At 41.4% G+C, this 27,568-nt stretch overlaps 1 protein-coding gene across 1 annotated transcript; it reads right to left on the bottom strand.

Annotated features, from left to right (window-relative positions):
- Positions 1-1,488: 1,488 nt before the first annotated feature.
- Positions 1,489-26,333, bottom strand: gpr61 (G protein-coupled receptor 61). The gene is made up of 2 exons (XM_048552999.2): positions 25,787-26,333; positions 1,489-3,187 (listed from the first exon to the last, which is right to left on the bottom strand). Exon 2 carries the CDS (start codon positions 2,835-2,837, stop codon positions 1,491-1,493), a length of 1,347 nt encoding a protein of 448 aa, XP_048408956.1. The 5' UTR covers positions 2,838-3,187; positions 25,787-26,333; the 3' UTR covers positions 1,489-1,490.
- Positions 26,334-27,568: the final 1,235 nt, after the last annotated feature.

The following is a 27,568-nucleotide window of genomic DNA, read 5'->3' as shown; positions in this document are numbered from 1 at the left end:
AACTCACAATTTCTCTTTCAGAAATTTCCTCTAGGTCAACATTGAAAACCATAAAACAGACTTCAAATCTATCAATGGAGTTCCACAGTCACTTGGCCTTTGGTGAATATTCAACTGTCAGGGATGATGTAAAGCTGAAGAACAGAATCCAAAGAATTTCATTTTCTTATCCTCCATGACAGAGATCTTGGCCAAGCTGTAGAAAATATCCATGATGTCAAGTAAGGCTGGTCACTCTGTGTCCTGTTCTGAACTTTCCTTTCTTGGACAACTTGATCTGTTAAATTCCTCAGGCCACTCTCTCAAGAACCCAAAACTTGGGCTTTCAAACCATTTGGTTCTTGACTTATCACGTCTCCTTTTTTTAAAGACCTCTGCAGCTTTCCCGTGTGAACATCAGCCTCTGGCTTTGCATGACAGGGATTGGGTCTAATCAGACAAGAAAGGGTGTAGCAGACCAGCTGGAGCAAAGATGCTAACCAGCAGATTTACTTTCCAAACTAATCATAGACTCAATGGCAGGAAAAGTAAAATGACTGGAAAATATAGATATATACAAAATGATTAAGGGACATTAATTTCGACTTTCCATCTTCTACACTATGAAATTTCGAGCACATTCAAAACTTTACTAACATACATCGTGTCCCGTTGACCACCGCATTTGCTGAAGTGTATGGACTGGTTGGCAATGCTTTCCTTTTAAGATTCTTTTCCTTGTTTTTAAATCCCTCCATTGGCTTGCTCATCCTAAATTCTTTTCCACACCTACAATCTTCTGAGGCTGCAGACTCTGTCAATTTTAGCCTTTAATACATCCCCAAATTTAATTGGTCCAGCTTTAGACACCATGCTTGCTGTTTGGGCCTCAAGTTCCATAATTTCCTCTCCAAACATCTTTACTTCTCTCTCTCTCTTTCTTTAAGGTGTTTTGTAAAAGCATAACTTTGGCCAAGCTTTTTTCACCTATTCTGATATCTCTTTATATGGATTGGAGTCCAATTTTTATCTGCTAATGCTCCTGTGAAGCAGCTGTGAATTTTCTAATATGGGTAAAGGCGTTATATAAATGCAAAATTGTTGTTTTTTGACTCACCAGATCCACTCTCCAATGAGTGCCAGTCTAAAATTATCCTACAATCCTCAGCGAGGAAGCAGGCACAATTTTAAGAGAGACATAGGAACAAAATCATTTTAAAACCTACAAACAGCAAAGGTTAGCCACCATCTTTATATATGGCCTCTATAACGAATATTTGGCCTATTTGCAAAAGCACATCAGTGTGTGATTACTTCTGATGACTGGTCTATGAGTTTAAAGGTAACTCAAAACAGGAATCAATTAAGATAAACAATACAAAAGCAGATCCAGTCAAATATAAGGCTTCCTCTCTGTAACAGTTAACCTTCTCTCTGGAACCAATCAGGAGAGATTTAACCATTTAACATTAAATGATGTGGACCAAACTCAATCATTCTACAGATAAACATTAAGCATCATGTTTTGGAGACCTGCTAATTCGAATGCAGCTGTTGGACATTGTAAAGTCAGTGGCTATGTGTTGTTCAAGGAATTCTGATGTTTCCTCCACAATCTGACCTGGGATCCTGAAACCCAGTGCCGACTGGTCTAACTTTGGACTGGAAGCATCATAGCTAGACCTAGTTTCTGCGTTGCAACCTGTCCTCTGCAAAAACTGCATAAAGTTCTCCTCGATGGAACCTTCTCGGCTAGGCAACCGGAGGTCCTCTTCCAGAGTCTGTTTGAAGAGACAGTTGAGGTGCTTGCTTAACTCCCCCCTGATCTGTCTATTGAGGCATCCGTAAAAGAAGGGGTTGATGCTGAAGGATGTGTACCCAATCCACGTGACGATGGTTTCCCAAAGGTCCAGAGGGGTTGACCTTGGGCTCAAAACAGAGTGCAGGTGAAATGCAAAGAATGGCAACCAGCAGAATACAAACTGGCCTCCAACCACAAAGAGGATGACAGCTGCTTTCCCTCCGCCGAATGTCCGTTGTGGGGACGCCCTTGTCCCTCCAGAGCTGGTCACCATGGTGGACCGACTGCTGAGTGATTCTGATCTTTGCCTTGGTGTGTCCATCCAAGTGGGCAAGGGTCCATGTTGTAGTGCTGCAACCCTGGCAACTTTGAACATGTTGCAGTAAACAATCAGGATAACTAACACTGGGAACAAGAAGTAAAACAGGCCAAAGAAAACTATGAAAACCTTTTCGTACATGTCTCTGCCCCATTGCCAGGAACACTGATTGTTCACATGTCTTTGGGAATTCCAACCCAAGACCGACAGAATTGACATCAAAGTGGCTTTGATCCATATGCAAATAATGACAGACACCACTAACTTCAGTGTCATCCTTACCTCATACCTCATTGGATGTACAATGTAATAATAGCGTTCAACATTAATGGCCAGTATAGACAATATGGATGCGCTTATAAATAACATGCTTAGGAAGAGGTATATCCGACACAAGGTGTCACCAAAAGTTATGTTGTCAAAAAGATTGGAGCTGGACATCATCCCTAAGGGCATGAGGATTAAGACAGCTGTCAGATCGACTACACACAAATGGAAAACAAAAACAAATTTTTTGAACAATGGGGTCCTTATAATTACAAGCATCACTGCAGTGTTGCCAATTAACCCAACTAGGTCAACCAATAACATGAAGAAGAGACCTATGGACTGAGAAACAAGATCTCTGTCCTTGGATACGAGACTTTGATTGAAGAGGATGGATGTAGGAGAGACTCGGTGCTGTCTTCCTGGAGTGGAAGCATTCCATGCCCATTCCACAGAAACTGGAGCAGCCATGGGTGTGTAGGGCGATGTAAGGATGGAGACCTTAAATCCCTTTTTCCTAGTCCATCACCCATCCTCTTTTGGGATAGGGAGTTACTTGTTTGTTGGTAGACTTATTTTCCTAATCATGTAAACCTTGGACAGCCATCAGCATCCACCTATTAGTTGTTTGTACATTTCAGATCAGACAGATTCTGGTGGATTATTTGCCTCAAATTTGTGGATTGTGTCAGTTTTCATTACCAACCAGCATAACTAGTTAGGACTTGACATGTGTCCTCAGTTTAGGTTTGCTTCCTGCATTGGTTTGTAAACATTGAGTTCACATCATCCACTTGCCACGTCTTCAGCAACACAAAAATCTGTAGGAAAAAAAAAGTGTGAAAAGAATTAGCTGTCGTTGTCTGCCTCTGATTTTGCTGTATAATTATTGGGCCAACTTTGCAAATGAATGGTCTTAGGGAACTTTACTTTGCCAGGTCTGGGTTTAAGAACTGCATCCATTTAATAGAGGAATTTGCCAAGCGATCAATGGTCTACTTTTTACAAATTAATCAGTGGGATGTGGGACTTACTGGCTGGACCAATATTTAAGAACGCAGAACAGCACAGCATGGGAACAGGCCCTTCAGCCCGTCATGTCTGTACCATCCATGATGCCATTCTAAACTAATTCCATCTGCCTGCACACAGTCAGTTTCCCTCTATCCCCTGACTGTTCATGTGTCTGTCTAAATGCATTTTAAATGTTGCTAAAGTATCTGCTTCTACCACCTCCCTTACAAACATGTTTCAGGCCCCTACTATAGATAACAGGTTAGACAGAGGATCTCGATCGGCGCAGGCTTGGAGGGCCGAAGGGCCTGTTCCTGTGCTGTAATTTTCTTTGTTCTTTGTTCTACCACCCTCTGCTTAAAAAACTCACCTGGCACATCTCCTTTAAACTTCCCCCATCTCACCTTAAACCTATGCCCCTTGTATTTGACATTTCCATCCTGGGAAAATGATTCCAACTACCCACCATATCCATGCCTCTCATAATTTTATATACTTCTATCACTTCGGCCCCTCAGCCTCCAGCACGCTAGCAAACACAATCCAAGTTTGCCCAACCCCTCCTTGCAGCAAAGATAGATAGACTTTTGAGCAGTAAAGGAATTAAGGCTTATGGTGAGTGGGCTGGTAAGTGGAGATGACTCCACAAAAAGATTAGCCATGATCTTATTGAATGGTAAAGCAGGCTTGATGGGCCAAATGGCCTGCTCCTGCTTTTATTTCTTGTGAATACTAGGGTGAAGTACTCATTAACAACACTAACTGGCATTCTGGAAGATAGGTCCAGTGACATTACCACTACAACACTGCCTGCAGCTTTTAGTATTTATGAAAAATGTCCCAAGGAACGTTCCCTTGTAAAATGAAGCCTTGAGCATATTGTGAGATTTGAGAGGGGCAGGGTCACTCACTTTCTGATGCCTCAAAGCCTGACATAGGTCAGAAGTGCAATAGAACATTTTTCACTTCTCTAAATGGACTTAGTTCTGGGGAATGAAGCTGGACAGATTGAGATGGCACTAAAGGAGCATTTTAGTGATAGCAACTACAACACCATAAGTTTTAAATTTGTTGTTGGGTTGTGGGAAGACATATTTCATTCAAATAATGCAGAGCCTAGCCAAAATAGACTGCAAACAGTTACTTCAGGGTAAATATCAGGGGTTGCAGGTGTATGGGGTTGGGGGGAGGTGGTTTGGTGTAGCTAAAGACATTCAAAAAGGAATTAGGCACTGTGTAGGCCCAGCATGTTCCCTTTAGAGTGAAATATAGGAGCAACAATTGCGGAATAGCCTGAATGTCCAGAAATATTCATGCATGGATTAAAAGGAAAAGAAAGGCAGGTACAAAGGAAGCTAGTCAACAGAGGCCCTCGTGGAGTGTGGGATATTCAGAGGGATTTTAGGAAAGCAATTAGAAAAGCAAAGAAGTGGCATGATGAAATACTGATGGGCAAGATTAAAAAGGTTCCCGAGAAATTTTACAAGCAGAGTAAGAGGAAGATGATAAACAGTGAAAAAGTAGGGTTCATTAGGGACAGAGGGGGAAATTTGTGTGTGAAGCTGGAGGACACTGATAGAGCGTTAAACAAGTACTGCACATCTGTCTTTACTCTGGAAGAGGAGGATGTAGGTACAGAATTCTGGAAAATGGACTGTGAGGTCCTTGAGCAGACTGACATTGGGACTGAGGAGATATTAGATGTTTTGGCCATTTAAAATAGGCAAATCCCCAGATCTGGATGAGTTGTATCCCAGGCTGCTGTGGGAGACAAGAGAGGAAATCACCAGGACCCTGACCCAAATGGCCAAAGGTAGTGTGCCTGAGGACTTAAGGGCAGCTAATGTGGTTCCACGTTTCAGGAAGGGTGATAGAGATAAACCGGGGAATTACAGATCAATCACTCCAGCAATTGAGAAAATATTGGAGAAAATTCTGAAGGAAAGAATGAATCTCCATTTCGGAAGGTAAGGTTTTGTCAGTGATAGTCAGCATGGGTTTGTGAGAGGAAGTTTTCAAGGAGGTGGTCAAGCGTGTTGAGAAAGGTAGTGCAGTTGATGGAGTTTATATGGATTTCAGCAAGGTCTTTGAGAATGTTCCACATGGGAGACTGATAAAGAAGGTAAAAGTATACAGAATCCAGGCAACAAGGCAAGCTGGATCCAAAATTGTCTTTGTGATCAGAGACAGAAAGTGGCAGTAGAAGGCTGTTTGTGTGGCTAGAGGTTGGTATCCAGTGGCATGCCATGGCGATCAGTGCTTTTGTCTCATATTGTCTATGGTGTATAAAAATAATATGGAAGAAAATGTAGGTGAGGGGAGGTGAAGATGAGTAAGTTTACAGATGACACAAAGTTTGGTCGTTGGTTGACAGTGAGGAAGAAGTTCTTAGGTTGCAGAAAGATATGGACAGATTGGTCAGATGTGCAGATCAGTGACAAATGGAATTTAACACTGGTAAGTACGATGTGAGAAGAAGCTTTGGAAGAAGCAACAAGCCAAGAGAACATTCAATGAATGTAGGACACTAGAACGTTTAGAGGAACACAGGGAACTTGGGGCGCTTATCCACAAATCTCTGAAGGTGTAGGGCAGGTTAATAGAGTAGTTAAGAAGGCACATGGGACACTTGCCTTTCTCAGGCAAGGCATAGACTATAAGACCTGGGAAGTTATGTTGGAGCTGTACAAAATAGCTGGAGTATACCACACTATGGGAAACTCCAGAAACACCAGAACCTTTCACTTTCTTGGACATTGATGGGCAAATTTAGGAAGAATAGCACCCAAATACCAAGTTAGACATTCACTTCTTCACTCAGTATGTAATATCTTTGATAGCAGCTCCCTGACCCACAGCGTCTACTACCTAGAAGACAAAAGGTTGCAGATATATAGAAACCACACCACTGCACGACTGCGACTCACTCACCATCCCAACTTAGATACAAATCCTCATTGTTGTTGGGTCAGGATGCTGGAACTCCCTGCCCAACTGAACTCCGGGTAAACCTGCACCATACAAGCTGCAGCAGGTCAAGAAGGCAGCTCATGTTGACATCGTCAATTAGGCACGGGCAAAAAATAAAAATAAATGGGAAATGAATGAAAAAAAATGAACCAAAGAGAAGTAATGTGCTTCTGTCTTCAATCTTAAGTAGCATCTTGTACCATGAACTTTGACTTATAGCGTACTAGTTCCGAAAACATCATCTGAGGACAGATAAATCTAAATGGGAGATCGTTGTGAAAGGCTAGAATCTCCTGCAGTAGTGTGTGTCTTTTGTTAAAGGATCAAAGAGGTTTGTTTCTTTGAATTTAATTAGCATCATTGCAATTTTGATCAAAAAGGGTTGGCTTGTCTCCATTGTTCAGATTGTATTGATGCAAATTTGCACATTGTCCTTCACTCCCACCAGATAATCAAAACTGAAGCTGCATTTAGAAATGAGATTACAAATTCGTGGCATATGGAGTAAATATACCATTCTCCCATTTTAATTGGATGAGTGTTACATTTGCAAAAGAATTACTTTCAAAGTCTCAACCCAAGTTGCCCTGAGAAACTGATGATGGGTCTTATTCTTGAATCATTTGAAGCCCGATAAGCCTAAAAAGCTCTGTTACTTCAGAGGACAGTTTAGAAAATCAACACAGGACAAGAACCATATATAGACCATCCCAGGTAAAGGCAGTAGTTTGTATTTTGTCACAGACAATAACAAAACAATCTTAGGGATATCAATGATAATGGGAACTGCAGATGCTGGAGATTCCAAGATAATTAAATGTGAGGCTGGATGAACACAGCAGGCCAAGCAGCATCTCAGGAGCACCTGAGATGCTGCTTGGCCTGCTGTGTTCATCCAGCCTCACATTTTATTATTAGGGATATCAATGTCAGCTTCACACTCACTTTTACGATATCAGCTTTTAAATTTCTGCTACTACGAAATTGTCAAAATATCATTGCAGAATTTGAACTCATCTTTCGGCATATTAATTACCTGGTAACATAATCACCACACATCCATACCCGGGAAGTAACTATGGGTTGTCTGGGATCTTCTACATTAATGTGTTACACTAATAGTGGTTTTGACATTCGTAAAGTTACGAAAAATTGAAAGAATTGAGGATGTTGTAAATCAGGAACAAAAACAAAGTTGCTGGAAAAGCTCAGCAGTTCTGGCAGCATCTGTGGAGGAGACAACAGAGTTAACGTTTCGGGTCCGGTGGCTAGTTCTGAGGAAGGGTCACCGGACCCAAAACATTAACTCTGCTTTTGCCTCCACAGATGCTGCCAGACCTGCTGAGTTTTTCCAGCAACTTTGTTTTTGTTCATAAAGTTAAGGACAGAGTTTCAATGTTGAGAGAAGCAAATTGGAAATAAGTTGCTGGAACTGATCAAAACAGCAGGGTTGCACAGAAACTAAACTTGCTGAGATGTAACAGTAGAGATAATGGGAACTGCAGATGCTGGAGAATCTGAGGTAACAAGGTGTGGAGCTGGATGAACGCAGCAGGCCAAGCAGCATCTTAGGAGCACAAAAGCTGACGTTTCGGGCCTAGACCCTTCATCAGGAAAGGGGGATTGGGTTGTGATTCTGAAATAAATAGGGAGAGAAGGGGAGGCAGACCGAAGATGGAAAGTGGAGAAGATAGGTGGAGACAGTCCCCACGCCTCCGCTTGGTTTCCCCAATGTAGAGGAAGCCACACCGAGTACAGCGAATGCAGTATACCACATTGGCAGATGTGCAAGTGAACATCTGCTTGATGTGTAAAGTCGTCTTGGGGCCTGGGATAGGGGTGAGGGAGGAGGTGTAGGGGCAAGTGTAGCACTTCCTGCGGTTGCAGGGGGAGGTGCCGGGTGTGGTGGGGTTGGAGGGGAGTGTGGAGCGGACAGGGGAGTCACGGAGAGAGTGGTCTGTCCGGAAAGCAGACAAGGGTGGGGATGGAAAAATGTCTTTAGTGGTGGGGTCGGATTGTAGATGGCGGAAGTGTCGGAGGATGATGCGTTGTGTCCAGAGGTTGGTGGGGTGGTGTGTGAGAATGAGGGGGATTCTCTTTTGGCGGTTATTGCAGGGGCAGGGTGTGACAGATGAGTTGCGGGAAATGCAGGAGACATGGTCAAGGGCGTTCTCGACCACTGTGGGGGGAAAGTTGCAGTCCTTGAAGAACTTGGACATCTGAGATGTGCGGGAGTGAAGTGCCTCATTCTGAGAGCAGATGCGGTGGAGGTGAAGGAGTTGGGAACAGGGGATGGAATTTTTGTAGGAAGGTGCGTGGGAGGAGGTGTATTCCGGGTAGCTGTGGGAGTCGGTGGGATTGAAATGGATGTCGGTTTGTAGGCGATTGCCTGAGATGGAGACAGAGAGGTCCAGGAAGGTGAGGGATGTGTTGGAGATAGTCCAGGTGAACTTAAGGTTGGGGTGGAAGGTGTTAGTGAAGTGGCTGAACTGTTCAAGCTCCTCGTGGGAGCACGAGGCAGTGCCGATACAGTCATCAATGTAACGGAGAAAGAGGTGGGGTTTAGGACCAGTGTAGGTGAGAAAGAGGGGCTGTTCCACATAACCTACAAAGAGGCAGGCATAGCTTGGGCCCTTGCGGGTACCCATGGCCACCCCCTTTGTCTGTAGGAAGTGGGAGGAATCAAAAGAGAAATTGTTGAGGGTGAAGACGAGTTCGGCTAGGCGGATGAGGGTGTCGGTGGAGGGGGACTGGTCGGGTCTGCGGGACAGGAAGAAGTGGAGGGCCTCTAGGTCATCTGCATGGGGAATGCAGGTGTATAGGGACTGGACATCCATGGTAAAGATGAAGTGTTGGGGACAGGGGAATTGGAAGTTCTGGAGGAGGTGGAGGGCGTGGGTGGTGCCACGGACATAGGTAGGGAGTTCCTGGACCATGGGGGAGAAAATGAAGTCCAGATAGGTGGAGATGAGTTTGGTGGGGCAGGAGCAGGCGGAGACAATAGGTCAACCAGGCAGGTGGGTTTGTGGATTTTGGGAAGGAGATAGAAACGGGCCATGCGGGGTTGGGGAACAATGAGATTGGAGGCTGTGGGTGGGAGGTCACCTGAGGCGATGAGGCTGTGAATGGTTTGGGAGATGATAGTTTGGTGCTCGGGGGTGGGGTCATGATCCAGGGGGTGGTGGGAGGAGGTGCCGGAATGTTGGTGTCTGGCCTCAGCAATGTAAAAGTCAGTGCGCCATACTACAACGGTGCCTCACTTGTCTGCGGGTTAGGTTTGATGAGTGAGTTCAAACTGTGAGTGAGTCTTCTTGTTGTGAAAATTCTCATGTTGACGGAATGCTGCTGGCTTCAAGTGGGTTGTGTGTTTACCCATTTGTAGGATAAAGAGAGCACTGTGTATCAATAAAACATCATCAAAGACTTAATAGGGCATCAACTGCATCTTCTGAATTTCACACATGATTTTATATCATTTGGCCTCCCATATTTTAGCAGCAAAATCTCAGGTCCCCCACTTAATCTTACTCAAGTTGGTATATAGTTCTTAGGGTTAAAGGGATCAAGGGGTTTGTGAAGCAAGTGGAAACAGAGTACTGAGATGGATGATCAGTTGTGATCATATTGAATGGTGGAGTAGGCTCAACATGCTAAATTGCCTACTCCTGCTCCGACTTTCTACATTTCCGTGTCTCTAAACAATTCTGGCCACAAGGCCACCTGATACCATCACAGGGGAGTTGCATTTATAGCAGTCCTCAGTGTTAACCCTTTCAATCCTTTTATACCTGGATACAACATTAGATAGTTCCCAAAAACCTTGGCTTTTTTTTCGTGGCTGACAGCCGCAGGGATCTCAAGGTGGTGAGAACACTGATCAACATGTGTTCACTCAGCCTAGAATGGGGATTGAATTTGCTACATTCTGCCTTTGTCACAGGATTAGGTGCCCTTGTACAGTCCAGGATGGAAGGAAATGTGCAGGGGCTATATCTGTTCTTCTATGTTTTTAGCAACCACAGTCCCCTTCTGGAAACATGAAACTTCAATTCCTTTTCTGTAAATTGATAAGAGAGTTTCATTTACATCCACTTGATTTAACAACTTTTCTGACAGCATAAGAATCCTGTAATTGGTGCATTGGCTCAGGATTCAAGAGCAGACTGAGCAGACTTCCAGTTCACAGGCTTGATACGTGTTTCACAGAAAGACAAGACATAAGTAGTTCCCAAAATACATAGGAGAGAGGACAGAAAATAGTTTTGTTTGGTAAAAAGCAAAGGCAATCATCAAGATGTAGCTTACAGGCGCAGATCCACTCTAGATTTTGTCATTCTTCAGAGTTTGTGTGCCATTTTGCAAGAGAAAGAAGTGAAAGGACTGAATAGTTAGTGTAGTAGCAAAGGCAGGGATAAACAGCTCCTAAAGCAATGCCAGTGGTATTGCAGACTCTGAGTTGATCAAGATCAGGAACCAATGACAGATATGTCAAAAATAACACAACATAATGCTGTTCAGTAGTTTCAATCTGCTTCCTACTTGTTTGGGGGCCACGGAATTGAATTAGTCAATTCTGACATCAAGCTGGAAATCACACAAAATTTACAAATTAAACGTTTCTGAGCTTCTGCGTTTGTCACAAACTGTATTTGTCTTGGGGGTGTATCAGAGATAGTAGGAACTGCAGATGCTGGAGAATCCGAGATAACAAGGTGTAGAGCTGGATGAACACAGCAGACCAAGCAGCATTAGAGGAGCAGGAAAGCTGATGTTTCAGGGGTCTGCACCTTGCTATCTCTTGTCTTGGGAGTGTTTGATGGAGACAGTGTAGAGGATGTTTGGCTCCGTATCTAACCTCGTACTTTCCCTGTCCTGGGAGATTTTGATGCAGACAATGTAAATGAAGTTTTATTCTGTATCTAACACTGTTCTATACCTGTCCTGGGAGTGTTTATGGATACAGTGTGGGTGGTTTTTAATAAGCATCTAAGGCGATGCTGAACATTGCCTGGGATTTTGGAAAGAGTGTAGGGGGAAGATTTACTCTGTATCTAATTTTGTGTTGTACATATGCTGGAGTGTTTGATGGCAATGGTGTAGAGTGACTTTAGTCTATATCTAAGCCCTTTGCCATAATTGTCCTTCGGTGTTTCATGGGATCAATGCAGAGTGAGCTTTATAATGAATCTAATGCTGTGCTGTCCCTGTCCTGGGAGTGTTTGATGGGGACAGTGTCGAAGGAGCTTTAATTGCAATGTAACAGAGTAGCAGGAGACTTACTTTCAGTTTAATTTCTGTTAAAAAGAGTGAAGAAAGCTTTACTCTGTACTTAACCCTGTGCTATCCCTGTCCTGTGAGTGCCTTTTGGGGACAGTGTAGAGAGAGCTTTACTCTGTATTTAACCCCTGTGTTGTTCCTGTTCAAGGAGTGTCTGATGAGGACATTATAGAGGGAGCTCTACTCTCAATCTAATGCTTTGTACATGGGCATGTGGGCATTTTCTGAACTGAAGGAGACCATTCATCCCATTGTGTCCACACTGGTTAACAAAGATCCAACCACAGGAATCCCATTTTCTGGCATTTGCCCATAGCCTCGGAGGGTATGGCAATGCAAGTGAATATCTAAGTAATGCTTAAATTTATGAGAGATTCTGACTAATACACCTTTTCCAGAATCCCATCACCCTTTCTGAATGAAAACCATTCTCCTCATCTCTCCTCTTATCCTTCCACCTCTTAACTTAAACCTATGCTACTTGGTTATTGCCCCTTCTATTACTGGATAAACATGCCTTTCTATACACCCCCATAATCTTTTACACCTCTATCAGGTCCCCTCTCAACCTTCACTGTTTCAAGGAGAACAATCACAGCTAATCCAACCTTTCCTCACAGCTCAGGCCGTCCAACTCAGACAGCAGCCTGCTAAATGTTCTCCATACTATCTCTAGTGCAATCACATCCTTCCTTTAATGTGGTGACCAGATCTGCATGCAATACTCCAGGTGGGGTCTAACTTATATCTATATCTATACAGATCCAGCACAACTGCCAAGCTGTTGCACTCTATGCTCTAACCAATAAAGCATGGGTTTCCTCCAGGTGCTCTGGTTTCTTCCCACAGTCTAAAGATGGGCAGGTTAGGTGGATTGGCATTGCTAAATTGCCCACAGTATTCAGGGGTTTGTGGGTTATAGGGGGATGGGTCTGGGTGGGATCCTGTGAGGTTTGGTGTGGACTTGTTGGGCCAAAGGGTCTGTTTCAACATTGTAGGGATTCTATGAAAAAAGATCCAGGGTTCTCCAGATCTGATCCCACACTTAGTCATTGCATATTTGTCTAGTATTCCCACTATTTTCTTCTTGAATGTCTCCCATTTTTGGACATAATTCTATCTGATAGTAGCTGCCATCAGTCCACTTTGGCCAAATTGTTCCCAGTCTAGAACTTTTATTCCCAACCCATCTTTATCTTTTTCATAAATATCTTAAATCTGCCAGAGTCATAGAACATTACAGCACAGTACAGGCCCTTCGGCCCTCGATGTTGTGCCGACCTGTCATACCAATGGTCGCAATCTCCAAAATGCTCCCTTACTGATGCACCTCCTATCTGCCCAGACTCATTTCTGAATGAAGTCGAGAACTTCCCCATCCCTTGTTGAGCTTTCTACGTACTGGTTAAAAAGGTTTGTCCAGATGCAATGCAAGAATTCTGTTCCCTCCTTACCTAGCACTTGAAAAAATCCCAGTTAATGTTTGGGTAGGTAAGATTACTACATTTTTATTTGTACATTTCTCTGAAATGTGATTTTGTATTTAGTCCTCTACCTATCACTGTTTGGGGACTATGGCACACACCAATAAGTTGATTGCCATATGTTTTTACTTCTATCCATATGGAATCATTTGATGATCCTTCCAAGACATTATTCATCCTCATTGCTATAATTAGAAGACCAATCAGAAATAGGAACAGGAGTAGCTGTTTGGCCCTCAAGCCTGTTTCACCATTCAATGGAATCATGACTGATTCTAATCTGTTCACATCCAATTTCCTGCCCTTTCCCCTTAACCCTTGATTCCCCAATTAATCAAGAATCAATCCACCTCAGCCTTAGTTATACTCTGCCCCCACAGCTCTCTGTGGCAATGAGTTCCAAGGACACACAAACCCCCAAATTCCTCCCCATCTCAATCTTAAATTGGTGCCCCTTTATTCTGAGGCTGTGCCCCATGTCCTCTGGTCCTACACTCCCCAATGCAGGAAAATACCCTCTCAAAGGAACTCCAGTGCACTGGAACAGGAGAAGGCCTTTCAGCTCCATGAGCTAGTTCTCTGATTCCTTGAAAAATATTGCAACCTGAAACCCCCCCCCCCCACCTCCATTCCATCCTCCTTTTTATTTCATCTGAATACCCTAGAATAAGCGAGAGACAGAAGGCAAATTAAATAGGAAGTAAACGAGAAAATAAATTTGCCAAACGAAAGAAAGGGAACAAAAGAAAGACATTAAGAAGGTTGGTGTGGGTTTGACAGAATGGTGTGTCTTGCCAGTCAATTTAGAAGACAGTTAAGAGTCAACGACATTACTGTAGGACTGGAGTCACGTATTAATTACTGAAGGCTGACAGCTGTTTTAAATCTAATATGAAGTTCCAAAGAAGATTGATGGAATTTGAAACATTGGCTGTGTTTCTCTCTCCACAGATGCTGCCAGGCCTGCTGAGTTTCTCCGGAATTTTCTGTTTTTATTTCATATTTCCTGTAAATCCTGGATTATAATTTCAGCCCTCTGTGTGGACTTAAAATGTTTACAGATATTCCTTGTGTGATGTGTTCTTATTTTGGAATATTAGAATATGAAAGATATAGGTGAATTGTAATAAGGTTGCAATATTTTTCAAGGAATCAGGGAACTAGCTCAAGGGGCTGAATGGCAATTTGGGGTCGTCAATAAATGCCAGCTTGCTGGGACACTGTAAACAATGAAATTCGAGCATCAACCTTTTCTAATTGGTTGAAGGAAAGAACTTCACCAAAGGGATTTCTTTCAATAAAGGCCTGTGAATTTTCCAAGTAATCAGTACTGTTACAAACAAGCTGAAATGGTTCAAATGTCATTTTTGTTTGTGTGTCAGGTAATATTTACAGCCTAAAAATAACAAGTTACTGATAACATTTCCCTGTGCAGTGTTCTACCTTTGATTCCTACAGCTTTTCCTTTCTCACAACCTACATTCCTGTCAGAAGCCTGGACTCAATTGCTTACCTTGCCTGTAACTATATTCCCTTCCCTGGCCATTTCTGTTCATTTTCTTGCCTTACAATTGGGCCAGATTGTATAAACATGGTTAAATTTGACACTTGGGCCTTTATTTCCTTTTCTGCTTTCCTCATCTTGCACATTCTATCATTCATCTGAACACTATTTTTTAACCCGCCCTCTTTGATATCTAGCTCTGACTTTGTCAGCCTCTGAACATGCACACATATGATCTTTCCAAATATAAAAAGGCACTCTGAGACATGGCTAGTGAGAGCAAAAGGAAGTGAGAGTCACAGAGCAATAGGGAGAGACAGAAGGCAAATTAAATAGGAAGTAAATGAGAAAATAAATTTGCCAAACTAAAGAAAGGGAACCAATGAAAGACATTAAACATAAAGTAGAGCACAGGAATGGGCCTGGCAGTGCAAGAAATCTTTGCTATATTCACAGGGAGATAGTCGTATAGTGGTAATGTCACTGGATTAGCAATCCAGTGATTTGGCCTATTTCATCATGTAATGAAAGCTGTGTAATACATATATATTGACAGCACATCTTTTAGAGGTTGGATTTTACATTGGTAGCATACGGGTGCTGGCCAATTTTCGTGAAGAGTTTTAAAATTAACAAGAACATTCTTTCTGGAAGCATGATTTTAAACCAATATATGCCTCCCAGAATGTTATTGGAGGTCTATACTTTGGGAGTTTATGACCAGAGAGAAATAATATCAAACCATTAGCTGAGCAAAATCAAGGATGAGCATGTATTTTTCAAAGCAGAAAAGCTTTTCTAATGTTCAAAAGATACTTGTCTGAAGCCAGAATTAAGCATATTTTCTCTGGAAATAGTGGTTAAGGAAATAAGTTATCACAGTGAAAGAAATGTCCAGACCAGGAGTGTTTGGTTAGAATCTGCAGAACGTTAAAAGGCCGAGAATGTCTAAGTTCTCACTTACGTGAATATTTGAGGCAGACATAGAAGCAGAAAATAGGCCATTCAGCTATTCTAGTCTGCTTGCATCATTCAATATAGTCATGTCTGATCATCCTACTCAGAAGCCTGTTTCTACTTTGCCATTTATTTGACCCCTTTAGTCTTAAGGACTATATCAAATACCTTCTTGAAAACATTCAATGCTTTGGCCTCAACACCTTTCTTTGGCAGAGAATTCCATAGACTCATCATTCTCTGGGTAAGGAAATTTCTCCTTATCTCAGTGCTAAATGGCCTTCCCTATATACTTAGATTGTGACCCTTGGTTCTAGTCCTGTTAGAATTTTAGAGGTTTCTATAAGATCCTCCTTTATTCTCCTAAAATCCAGTGAATATAGTCCTAAATGATCCAATCTCTCTTCATAAATCAGTCCTGTCATCCCAGGAATCAGTCTGATAACCCTTCATTGCATTCCCATAGCCAGAACACCTTTCCTCAGATAGGAAGACCAAATCTGCTCACAACATACTCCAGGTGAAGTCTCAGCACGGCCCTGTACAATTGCAGCAAGACATCCCTGCTCCTGTAATCGAATCCTTTCGTTTTGATGGCCATCATGCCATTTGTCCTCTTCACCACCTGCTGCAACTGCATGCTTACTTTCAGTGAAAACCGAAAGAATTGCAGATGCTGTAAATCAGAAACAAAAATGGACATTGCTGGAAAAGCTCAGCAGGTCTGGCAGCGTCTGTGGAGAGAAATTAGAGTTAATGTTTTGTTAACTTCCTTTCAGATGCCTGGGGCTTAATTATTAATCTTGTTTGTAACTCTATGCCCTTTCCTGGTCATTTCTGCCCAAGTTCTTCCCTTAAAATTGGTTCAGACTGTACAAACTGTGTGAGTTATGTATATTAACAGCAGTATTTTTTAAAGTTTGGATTTTACACTAGTGGCATATGGGTGTTGGCCTATTTTAATGAAGGGATTTAAAATTAACTAGATCTTTCTGGAGCCATGATTTTAAACTAGTATGTGCCTCCTGGACTACTATTGGAGGTTAATACATTTTGGGTCAAGTGCCCCTTCCTCAGAACATGATTTTGTGGAAGTATTACTCAACCCAAAATATTAACTCTGATTTCTGTCCATACATGCTGCCAGACCTGCTGAGCTTTTCCAGTAATTTCTGTTTTTGCTTTCTTTCAGTGACTAGTGTACGTGGGCACACAGGTCCCATTGTACCTCCCAATCTATCACCATTTAGATAATAATTCTACTTCCTGTTTTTGCTACCAAAATGATTAACCTAATTTTTATCCCCATAAGACCTCATCTGCCATGTATTCACCTACACACTCAGCTTATCCAAATTACACTGAAACATCTCTGCATCAACCTCACAGCTCACCCTCCCACCCAACTTTGTGTCATCTGCAAAGGTCTGTTCACAGGCCGAGAACTTGAAAAAACACAGTTAAATCAAACCTACAGAATTGATCGGAAAGGAATTTCTACAGATGTTTGAGTAATTGGAAAGCCATGGCTTTGGAAAATAAATGGGATTTTGTTATGTTCTGTGTTTTCAAGCAATGATATGTTTAGATTTGGGAGGTGATGGTCTAACGGTATGTTCACTCGGCTATTAATCCAGAGACCAATGTTCAAATCCCAACAAAGCAGATGGTGGAATTTTAAATCAATAAAATATCTGGAATTGAGAATCTAATGATGACTATTGAAGCCATTGTTGATTTTTGGTGAGAAACCAATCATGTTCACTCATGTCAATTAGGGAATGAAATTTCTGGCCTAAATGTGACTCCAGGCACACGGTTATGTGGACAGTTAGGAATGAGCAATAATTGCTGGCCTGGTCAGCGAAGCCCATATCCTGTGAATCAAAGATTTTAAAAGATAGCTCAGTTTGTTTTGTTTTATTTTGATTTCAATTTTGAAATTAATTTGTTTCAATGTTGAAACCAAATTTGTAGCCTCCTGTGCTTTATGTTTCAGTGAAAGACAGCTTTGTTTATTTAAAAATAAACAAAGTGTGATCTACCAAGTCAGATATAATTCTAGGATCCGAATTGTCTAGCAGTAACATCATAGCAACTGGCAACTATAGGTTAAAATCCCACCTTGGCAGCTGGTGACACTGATATTTAATTAATAACTATAAAAGAATAAGACTAGTCTGATGGTGACCAAAACAATTGTCATAAAAAAATTATCTGGTTCACTGATGTTCTTTGGAAATGGAAAGTTGCAATCCTTATCTGGTTTGCTGACATGTAGTTTAGTCTTAGCTGCCATCAGGAATGACCTGGCAAGTGTATCAGTTCAAGGAACATTAGGGTTGGCCACGCCAATGACAACGACATTAGATGAAATAATAAAGAAAATTTGCGCTCCATACAAATTTCCTCCCACCCTCTTCCATCTCATCCTGTTAATATTCTTTGATTCTTTTCTCTCTCATGTGCATTTTAAGGTTCCCCATAAATGCATCAATGCAGTAGTCAGTTTGACATTCTCACTGAAGTTTCAGAAAGAGAAAATAAGCGTAGGAAGGAGTGACAAATATAGATGATAAGGACTAAGCCAATGGAAAATGAAATCTAGAAAAGAAAAGGCCACATAAGGCAAGAGAACGAATGGTCATACAAATGGGTAAGGAATGGTCAGTACAACACGAGCAAATTCCAGGCCACCCAAGTGCATAATGGATAGGCTCATGTTTAAGTATATTGTTGGAGCTTCTAGTTATTTAGAGTGATGAGGCAATCAGGGACTGTCATTCTTAAAGTAGTGGGGCTGCAGGAAGATTTATCAAGTGCAAGGAATGAGGAATTTATCCAATGCCACAGAAACTATGGAAGCCAAGTCATGAATGTCATTGAGACAGAGATAATTAGGTTTTTGATTAGTAAGAGGATCAAAAGTTACAGGGAGAACATGGGAGAATGGGTTTGAGAAATGTATCAACCAAAATTGAATAGCAGAATAACCTGATGGACCATATGGCCTAATTCTGCTTCTATATCTTATTGTCTTACAATCTTAAATATCAGCTATGTAGAGAGACTGAAAATGTTGGGGTTGTTTTCTGTGGAGTAGAAAGATTTCAGCAAAGATTTAATGGAAGGCACAAAATGGTAAAGAATTCTGATAGAGAAAGTAAGGAGAGATTGTATCAAGTGGTAGGACATATGGTAAGCAGAGGGCATAAGATAATTGGCAAAGTAAGCAAGAAGCTGAGGCGAGTGAATTTCTGTGATCTGAAATGTGTTGCTTGAAAGGATGATGAAAGCATGTTCAATAGGAACTTCCAAAAGAGAATTGGATAAAAACTTGAAAGGGATATTTTTTCAGGGCTAATAGGAAAGAGCAGGGAAATGGGGCTTATTGATTAGGTCTTGCTGAAGAGTCATCATAGGCAAGATAGGGTAAATGGCCTCCATCTGTGCTGTAAGTTCCAATTAATCTAACATTCATTTTCTCCCTTCCTCAAACTGGTGTCTCAAGTTCAGAATAATCCTGCCGCACTACACAACGGCAGAGACAAATTAGCAATAATATCATCAGAAACTAAAAACAGTTTCCATGTGGAATGACTCTGCGCATACACAACAGCTGCACATGCTGATGTGATCCACTCGGTGTGAAAGAAACTCTCCAGTCACTAGTCTATCACTCGACCTCCCAAATTCTAACCACAAAGGGCCAGGAGATTTATAACAGGATCATTGAGCTGCAGGCAGACTCTCTGAGCTCTTCACTCTTATCAGTGTGAGTAGGTGTTCTGCTACTGGGCTTTTGAATCATTAACATGAAGACTTTATTGAACAATTGTTCAAAGCTTTTCTATAATCTTCATTCACCAACAACAGCTACAACTGCCTTGAAGATAATTTTCAATATAAAATAATAAGCTTATTTTTTACTTTTCAGTTATTTTCCTTCTTTCTTTAAGATTTCTAGTAGTTCAAGTTGTGGCACACACTTGATGAGCTGAAGTACCTCTTCCATATTGTATTACCCAATAATTCTATGAAGCTATGATGTGCTACAGAGTTGATCTTTAAAACCTGTTCAGGCAGACAAGACTGACTGACCAATGATAATCAAAGCAATGTACTGCAGATTCTGGAAACCTGAAACAAAAACAGAATTTGCTGAAGAACTCGGCAGGTCTGGAGTGAGAAGACAGAGTTAATATTTTGGGTCCAGTGACCCTTCTTCAGAACTGATTGACCTCAGTGCGCCAGTGGAACAATATGGTCATGCTATCTGTGGTTTTTTGATAAGTGGGTGGTTAGTTATATGCACAAAAAATGACCCTTTCCTCACCATGCCATGGAACAAAACAGCATAGAAGGTGATCCAGCTTTGAAAAAAATGAGACAATTAGCTCAGTCCCTCCTGTTTTTGCCCCACAGCCCTACAGGTATTTCCTTTCAATTATGTATCTGTTTCCCTTTCATCAGCCTCTCAAGTGGCATGTTCTAGATCACAACAACTCCTTATGTAAAAGAAAATTCCTCCTTATTACTCCCCCTGCTCCATTTGCCATAAGACCTAGAGCAGAATTTGGCCATTTGACCTATCAAATCCATTCCACCATTCACTCATGGCTGATGTTTCTCAGCCCATTCTCTTTCCCTCTCCCCATAACTCTTGATCCCCTTACTAATCGAGAACCTATCGGTCTTAAATGCACTCAGTGACTTGGCCTCCACAACCCTCTGTGGCAATGAGTTCCAGAAAGACTCCACTCTCTGGCTGAAGAAATTTTCCCTTATCTCAGTTCTAAAGAGTCACTCCTTCAATCTGAGGCTGTGCCTCTGGGCCCTAGTCTCTCCTACTAGAGGAAGCATCTTCTCCACATCTACTCTATCCAAGTCTCTCAATATGCAGTAAGTTTCAATCAGACACCCCCTCATCCTTCTAAACTTCACTGAGTACAGAATATCCTCTTAAACTGTATTTGGTTATTATCCTTATTGGCATTGGAAACAGTTTACTTATTTGCGCCATTTAGTTAATCAAATTATTTCATAGTTTTGAACACCTCTGTTAAATCCCCCTTTAATCTTCTAAGGATGACAATTTCCATCTCAAAGTCTCCTCACAACCTTAACCTGATGCCTTGAATGAGATGCTGTACTCCAGCTGAGGTCTCAGCAGTGTTTTTGAATGTTTTATCCTATTTATAGGTCCACATCCAATTATAGCTTAAGTGTTGAAACTAATCTCTTTTTCACAAGCTTTCTCAACTCTCTAATTTATTAATACTGCTTAGGTCATAAAATCACAGGCTTTACAGCACAGAGTAAGTCCATTCAATCTATCAGCTCCAGTGAGACTCTTCTGCTGAACTGTCTACTACCAAAACCAAGCACCATAAATATGAGTCACTAATAATTACAGAATTCAAGTGAAGGTTATTTACCTAGAGAGCGGTGAGACCGTGGAGCTCACTATCACAACGAATGATTGAGGTGAATAACAGAATAGATACATTTAAGGGAACCTGTACAAACGTATGAAGGGCAAAGGAATAGAAGGACCCATTGATCAGGTGAGATAAAGCAGAGTGAAAGGAGATCTGTGTGGAGCAGAAATCCTGTTTTAAATCACTTAGATCAAAAGGCCTATTTCTTAGCTGTGAATTCTGTGCAACAGTCCCGTTTTGTTGTCTTTTCCTGCCACCATCCTACATCTTTCCGCTTCCTCTGTAACAAGTCAGTAATTCCACGAAATATATACCCAACACCTTTTGTAAATTGTGCAACAGTCTTGACTGCAACAGCTACTTGTTCTGACAATACTTTGGAAAAAAAATCTTCTACATTTTCTTCTTGCTGGCAAACCTAAGCTTTTTCATTAGTTTTTCACTAACCCTTGGAAACTCTTGTATTGGTTTGATAGATTTCAGCATTGTAGTGTATTGAACTTGCCCATTTTATTTCTCCTAAACACCCACCCTGTGGCTTCACTCTGTTTAAATCAGCAACAAAAGTTTGCATTTACATTGCAACTTAAATATTTCAAAGCATTTCATCAGGGCAATTATCAGACTAAACTTGACACCAAGACCCATAAAGAAGCTCTGGGGCATGAATCAAAAGCTTGTTTTTTAGGATTATTTTAAAGGAGACAGATCTAGAGAGTTTTTGGGACAAGTTCCAGAGCTTAGAACACAGACAGCTCAAGGCACAGCCAACAGTGGGGTCTGCGTGCTGTGCAGGAAAGTGCAGCAACAGCAAGTCAAATGAAATTTAGGATCATCTGGCGATTCTTGAGTGAATGAGACACATATTTTGCAGACCCAACAAAATCAGCTTGACATTACAGTTAGTGGCTCTTTGTGGCTGCATAATGTCTCCATATCTCTTTCAAGTAGAAAGAAAGAAAATCAATGAGATACTTTTTGAAGTGTGGTTACTGATTGAATGAAGGGAAATGCAGCTATCAATTTGTGCTCAGAGAGCTCCTGCTAGCAGGAATAAGATCAGCATTGTTTGGTCGTGTGTATTGTTGGATAATTATTAGTTAGTGCACCCAGGGGAACTCTCTTATGTTTCTTTGAATGGTGCAGTGGGATCTTTTAATTTCATCAAATCTCTCACCTGCTCCACTGCTTCAGGACCATAGCCTGGAGAAAGACACCCATAGCCTCGCTGTTACTGTTTCCCTGAGGATTATAACCACCTGAAGCAAACAATGCTGTGTGATAGATTCAATATAAAGCATTTATTTCACTGTTTTCATTGTTCCATACAATGCATCGATAACCCAGTCCTCATATTACCGGCTTTTTATTCTGTTTCAACTGCTATCAATCTCCAGGCTAGCATCCCCACCCCCAAAAACAAAGGCATCAGCTACCTGTGAATGAAACAAAGTGCTGGAGAAGCTCAGCAGGTCTGCTAGTGTCTGTAGAAAGAAAAACAGAGTTCACATTTTAATCCAGGGTCACTGGACTCAGAATGCTAACTCTGTTTTTCTCTTCACAGATGCTGCCAGATCTGCTGTGTTTTTTCAGCATTTCCTCTTTTTATTTCAGATTTACAGCATCCATTGTTGTTCATTTTTATTTTTGTGCCTGGGATTTCACTGCACTCAAACAACTTATTTGTAGATGTAGAAAATAATACCTGGCCCACCCCCATTCCCCCGACACCAGCCCCCTAACACAAAACAAGATCTCTCATTACAGCTCCATCTCTTATCTCAGCACAAACTGTCACATTTATTCCACATTTTCTGAGTGAGTCACACATACACTCTTGTTTTCACTCAGCACTGGGGCCAACCTTCCAAGTCAAGGCCTTGATTCTCCCATGCTCTCCACAGAAATGATCCTTTTCCATTAATGTATGCTTAGAAAATTACCTACACTACTTCTCTGTCTCCATCACCTCTCTCTCTCTCTCTCTCTCACACACCTCTCCCTATCCCTTTCATCTCTCTCTCTCTCTCTCCCTCTCTCTCCCACACCTCTCCCTATCCATTTCATCTCTCTCTCTCTCTCTCTCTCTCTCTCTCTCTCCAGTCTTTGTTTCTCTCTATGTCTTCTCTCTTAACATATTATCAGCCTTCTTTCTAGCTTTAATTCAATCTTTCCACTTTCTCTCCATCGTTCAAGTGCTTACAGTCATTATTGCCATGGGACTGAAATGATTGAGTTTATCAGGGCAGGTACTTTATTTTAACCTGCCTTTCCTTGAGTATCAACGGTTACAAAATGATTGAATTAAAGTGGTTAAAATTATTAAAGGATTTGAAAGGGTTGATGGAGAGAAAATATTTCTCCTGGGGCTGTGGGAGTTCAGAACAAGGGGACAGAATCTTGAAATTAGAGATCTGATGTAAGAAACATTTCTTCACACAAGGAGGTGCACGCGTCTGGAACTCCCACCCTCAAAATACTGTTCAGGTCAGATGTCAGTTGAATATTTCAACAATGATGTTGCTAGTTTTACTAGGTAAGGTATTTGAAGGTTACTGAGCTGAGGCCGATAAATGGGATTGAATTTTTTAGCAGTATTTGAAGGATTGTACAGTTTATTTGTTTTTTGGTGTTCTTGCTACATTTTATCTTATCTCTTTCATTGTTCCATTTTTGCCTTTCAATGCTTCGCAGAAATGATTTCAATAACTTGTCTGAGTTAATAAAAATGCAGTTTGAAGTAAGTAAGGGGGTTACCAAACAGAAGGTAGATAGCTAGGCCAGGAGAACACACAAATGGGGAGTAGAACATAGAGGAGCAAGTGGTCTATACAAGATGGCAGATGACACAGTGGATATGAGGTATTTTGTGAAGAAACTGATCACTGCTATGACAAAAATGATGAAGAACAGAAGAAAGGATAAGAAACACCACAGAAAGGACTTGTCAACTAAGTGGGGCTTTCCTAGGGAAGATGAATGCCCAACATGCTGCTTTATGGCAGGTGTAAATTAATATCTTCAAGAGAGAGTTATGTATAAACTTTCAAGTTTAAGCTAACGGTTTTGAAAAGTGATGAAGAGAACAAACCAACAACAGCACCATTCCACCTTCAGATTAGAAACTCCCTTTAATAGGGTAAATCAAGTTATAGTTTACATATTAATGATTTTTCAGTCTATTCTCAGACCTGTATCAATGATGAGAAGCAAACTGACATGTTTTCACAATGCTCTGGACACAGCTATTGACCCAAAGTTAAAGAAAACTCGACATGTAATTAAACAATATTCATTTACAAATAAAAACAAATATAGTCACTAGTTGGTGCATTGAATTGAATTATTTCGTTGCCGTGGTGATTTAGATCACCCCCATCTGCCTCTCACTAAGAATTTTTTTTAAATAGAATCATTCTTAGAATGTGGGCGTCACTGACAAGGTCGGAATTTATTGCCTGTTTCTAGTTGCCCAGAGTAAAAGAAATATTAACAATTAGCTTTTAGATGAAAGTTAGTGAATGGTCAAAAGAGACTAGTTCTCCAGTTTTCTTTGTCTGACTAGTGGCCTTCAGCTCTGAAAATCCTTCCTTAAAACTCTCCTTCTTTCTGTTCTCCTCTAAGGTCTTACTTTAAATCCACTTACTCAATAAAATTTTTGATCACTTGTTCAAATACCTCTAGCACCTTGGTGTCCAATTTTGTTTGATTACATTCCTGTGAAATATGCTGGAGCATTTTATTATGCCAATGGTGAATGTGGAGTGACCAGATCAGCCACAAACTTATTGATGATGGAATAGGCTCAAGGGGCCAAGTGGCCTACTTCTGCTACTAATTCATATGTTTGTCATATTTGTAAGCTCACCCCATTGACTGTTTAATACAAAGTAGGTACACACATCATATATTCATGCACCAGTCTGTGCTGTGCAGTTGACCTCTGTTGGGTCTGGCTGGTGAGAGGGCAGGGATAGACAGAGGAAGGAGGTAAGCCACACAACTGGCCTCCGTTCTCCCAGGATGAAAGTCAAGACCAATCCAATCTATCTGCTACTCCAAATTGTGCATGAAATAAGTGGGGAGAAGTTTGGGCCCAGCCGCTTGTAATTCTCAATAACCTGCAAATGCTTCTTCTAAGGACTCACCATTTCTGAGAGATCACTTTGACGACGGACAAGTAAATGAGTAAATATCAATGTTAGCTCCTCAGATCCGTATCAAGTTCATACTAAGCTAAATTCAATATCAATCTTGGATTAAGCATTATGGAAGGGAGTTTGCAAATCCCATATCACTTATCCTTGGACCTTTTTATTTGGTTTTGACAGGATGGTAATTGGGAAACTGAAAATGATCAAACCCACTCATCTTTGAAACAATAATTTAGGAAGCCGTAATTTCATCCTAAAGTGCCAGAAATTCAATACCCCATGTCTGCTCTGTGTCACAGCTTTAAAAATTACAGTTCCCATCTGCACCCTTGTGAGGTTCAACTCCTAAGAGACATACATTGAAAAATACATTTTTTTTAACCAGCTTAGAATAGCACAGCCAGGCAACTAAAAAAAAAATGAAAGATTGAGTATTCATCCATACGTTCAGTAAACTTCAAAACAGATTTTGCAAGGACGCAAGTGGATGGGATGGGGAAGAGAGGTGGGTGGGGTTGGGGGGAATGTTGAAGTTTATTTATAGTACAGGCTATTTATTTATTTATATGATTAGCCTGTACTCACAGTGCATACCAAAACCCATATTAATAAACTCTACCTCTGATCCGCTTGGACAGTGTGATCTAGCAATATCCTGGAGATCCACTTCTTTTGATTATTGCAAATAACGCAGCGACCAGAATGTTGTAAGGAAATTTTTGCAGTCGATGGTAGATTTAAGTGTCATTTGCTAAATATTGAATTCCTTGGAAACGCAAAAATAGAAATATTTGGGTTTTTTTTGCTTTTGCCGTCTGTTAACTGGCTTCACCTTCTCGCCTTGCGTTGCAGTTAAATCAATGATCGAAGGAAGAGGTGATAAAGGCACGGAATGCATGTGCAGGCATAGGGTTGAAACGGGAGCCGGACCCGGCGCGGATGCTGTCGCTGGCCGTGGTTCTGAACATGCAGCTGTGTCCCGGCGCTGGCCGTGGTGCTGAATCTGCGCCTCTGTTAGGCGCTGACGGCCACGGTGAAGTTGTCGATCTACCCGGGCGCTGGCCGTGGTGCTGAAGCTGCTTCCTTGTCCCGCTGCTGGGGTCCATGTGCAGACGCTGCGGATCTGGGAACAGCACTCACAAGCCGTGAGACATGCACTCAGTGGTATCGGGTCCTAGCGCCTTCCTTCTCAAAGCGGTCCAAATATAAACATACTAGCAACAACAACTTAGATTTACATAGCCCCTTTAAAACAAAATGTCCCAAGGTGCAACATAGACTGTCTGAAAGGGCTGTGGAGGTAGGAAACCTCACTGCATTGAAAAAGAAACTCAGTGGATTTGTCCTTGAGATGTTAGAACCTACAAAGGTAGAGAACAAGGGTTAGAAGGTGTGGTTACGCTGTCAGGTCTTTTCCAAATGGGCTTGGACACAGGGTTAAATTGCTTCCTTTTGTGTTTCCAACTTTCTAACTCAACAACAAAACTACGTATTAGGCAAATAAAGACAGAAAGCTTTTCAACCGACTGTTTAATTTTTTTTATTTTTGTTTCGAGTCTGCATAGGAAAACTGCAGCACTTTCCCAGCTAAAGCGATTTCTGCAGTCACAGTAAAGATTTATTTTGTGTGACAATGCTTGGATTAAACGAGAAATTTTGAGATTTTCATGTGCACTGCTTCAGTCTAAGTGGTTGGGAATTTGGCTCAGGAATAGCATTCTTAATCTGTGAGTTTTAGAGTGTTGCAGGTTCCAGCCCTACTCCAGATGTAATGATTTAATCTAGGCTGTCACTTTACTGTTGTACTGAAGACAGCCGCACTGACAAAAATGCAGTATTTTGGTTGTGACATTAAACCAAGGAGCCATGTGTGCTTTCAGGTAACTATATTTAAAGAAAAGGACAGAATTTCTCCCCGAACAATGTGTAAACTGCAGTGAACATCAAGAAACCAAGTAAATGGTCATAATTTAATTGGTGTTCATGGTGATCTCATTGAGGTTCAGATTATTGTGTGCAAATTGGCTGCTACATTTCCAACATTACTATAGTGACTACACTTCAGAAATACTTAATTGGTTGTAAAGAAATGTCCAGTGTTCATACAATGTATAAAAGGAATGCTCTTTCTTTCCTTATCATTCTTCTACCCAGTTCTTCAGAAATATGCTAAATCAAGAAGGGCAAGCATGTTGGGAAGGATTAGTCCAAAGCACTTCTTTCCTTAGTCTTTCATGGAATGCGAGCCTTGTTGGTAAACCAGTATTTTTTGGCCCATGGTGATTACCCTTGAACTGAGTGGCTTGCTAGGCCAAAGGTTAAGAGACCAAATTGTTGTGTCATGTGTAGGCCAGGCCAAGAAAAAGTGACATATTTCCTACCCTAAAGGACATTTGTGAAC

This window comes from Stegostoma tigrinum, chromosome 21 (assembly GCF_030684315.1).
Source record: "Stegostoma tigrinum isolate sSteTig4 chromosome 21, sSteTig4.hap1, whole genome shotgun sequence".
Lineage (NCBI taxonomy): Eukaryota > Metazoa > Chordata > Chondrichthyes > Orectolobiformes > Stegostomatidae > Stegostoma > Stegostoma tigrinum.
Note: the sequence above shows the minus strand (reverse complement) of the source record. Positions and strands in the feature narration are given on the sequence as shown.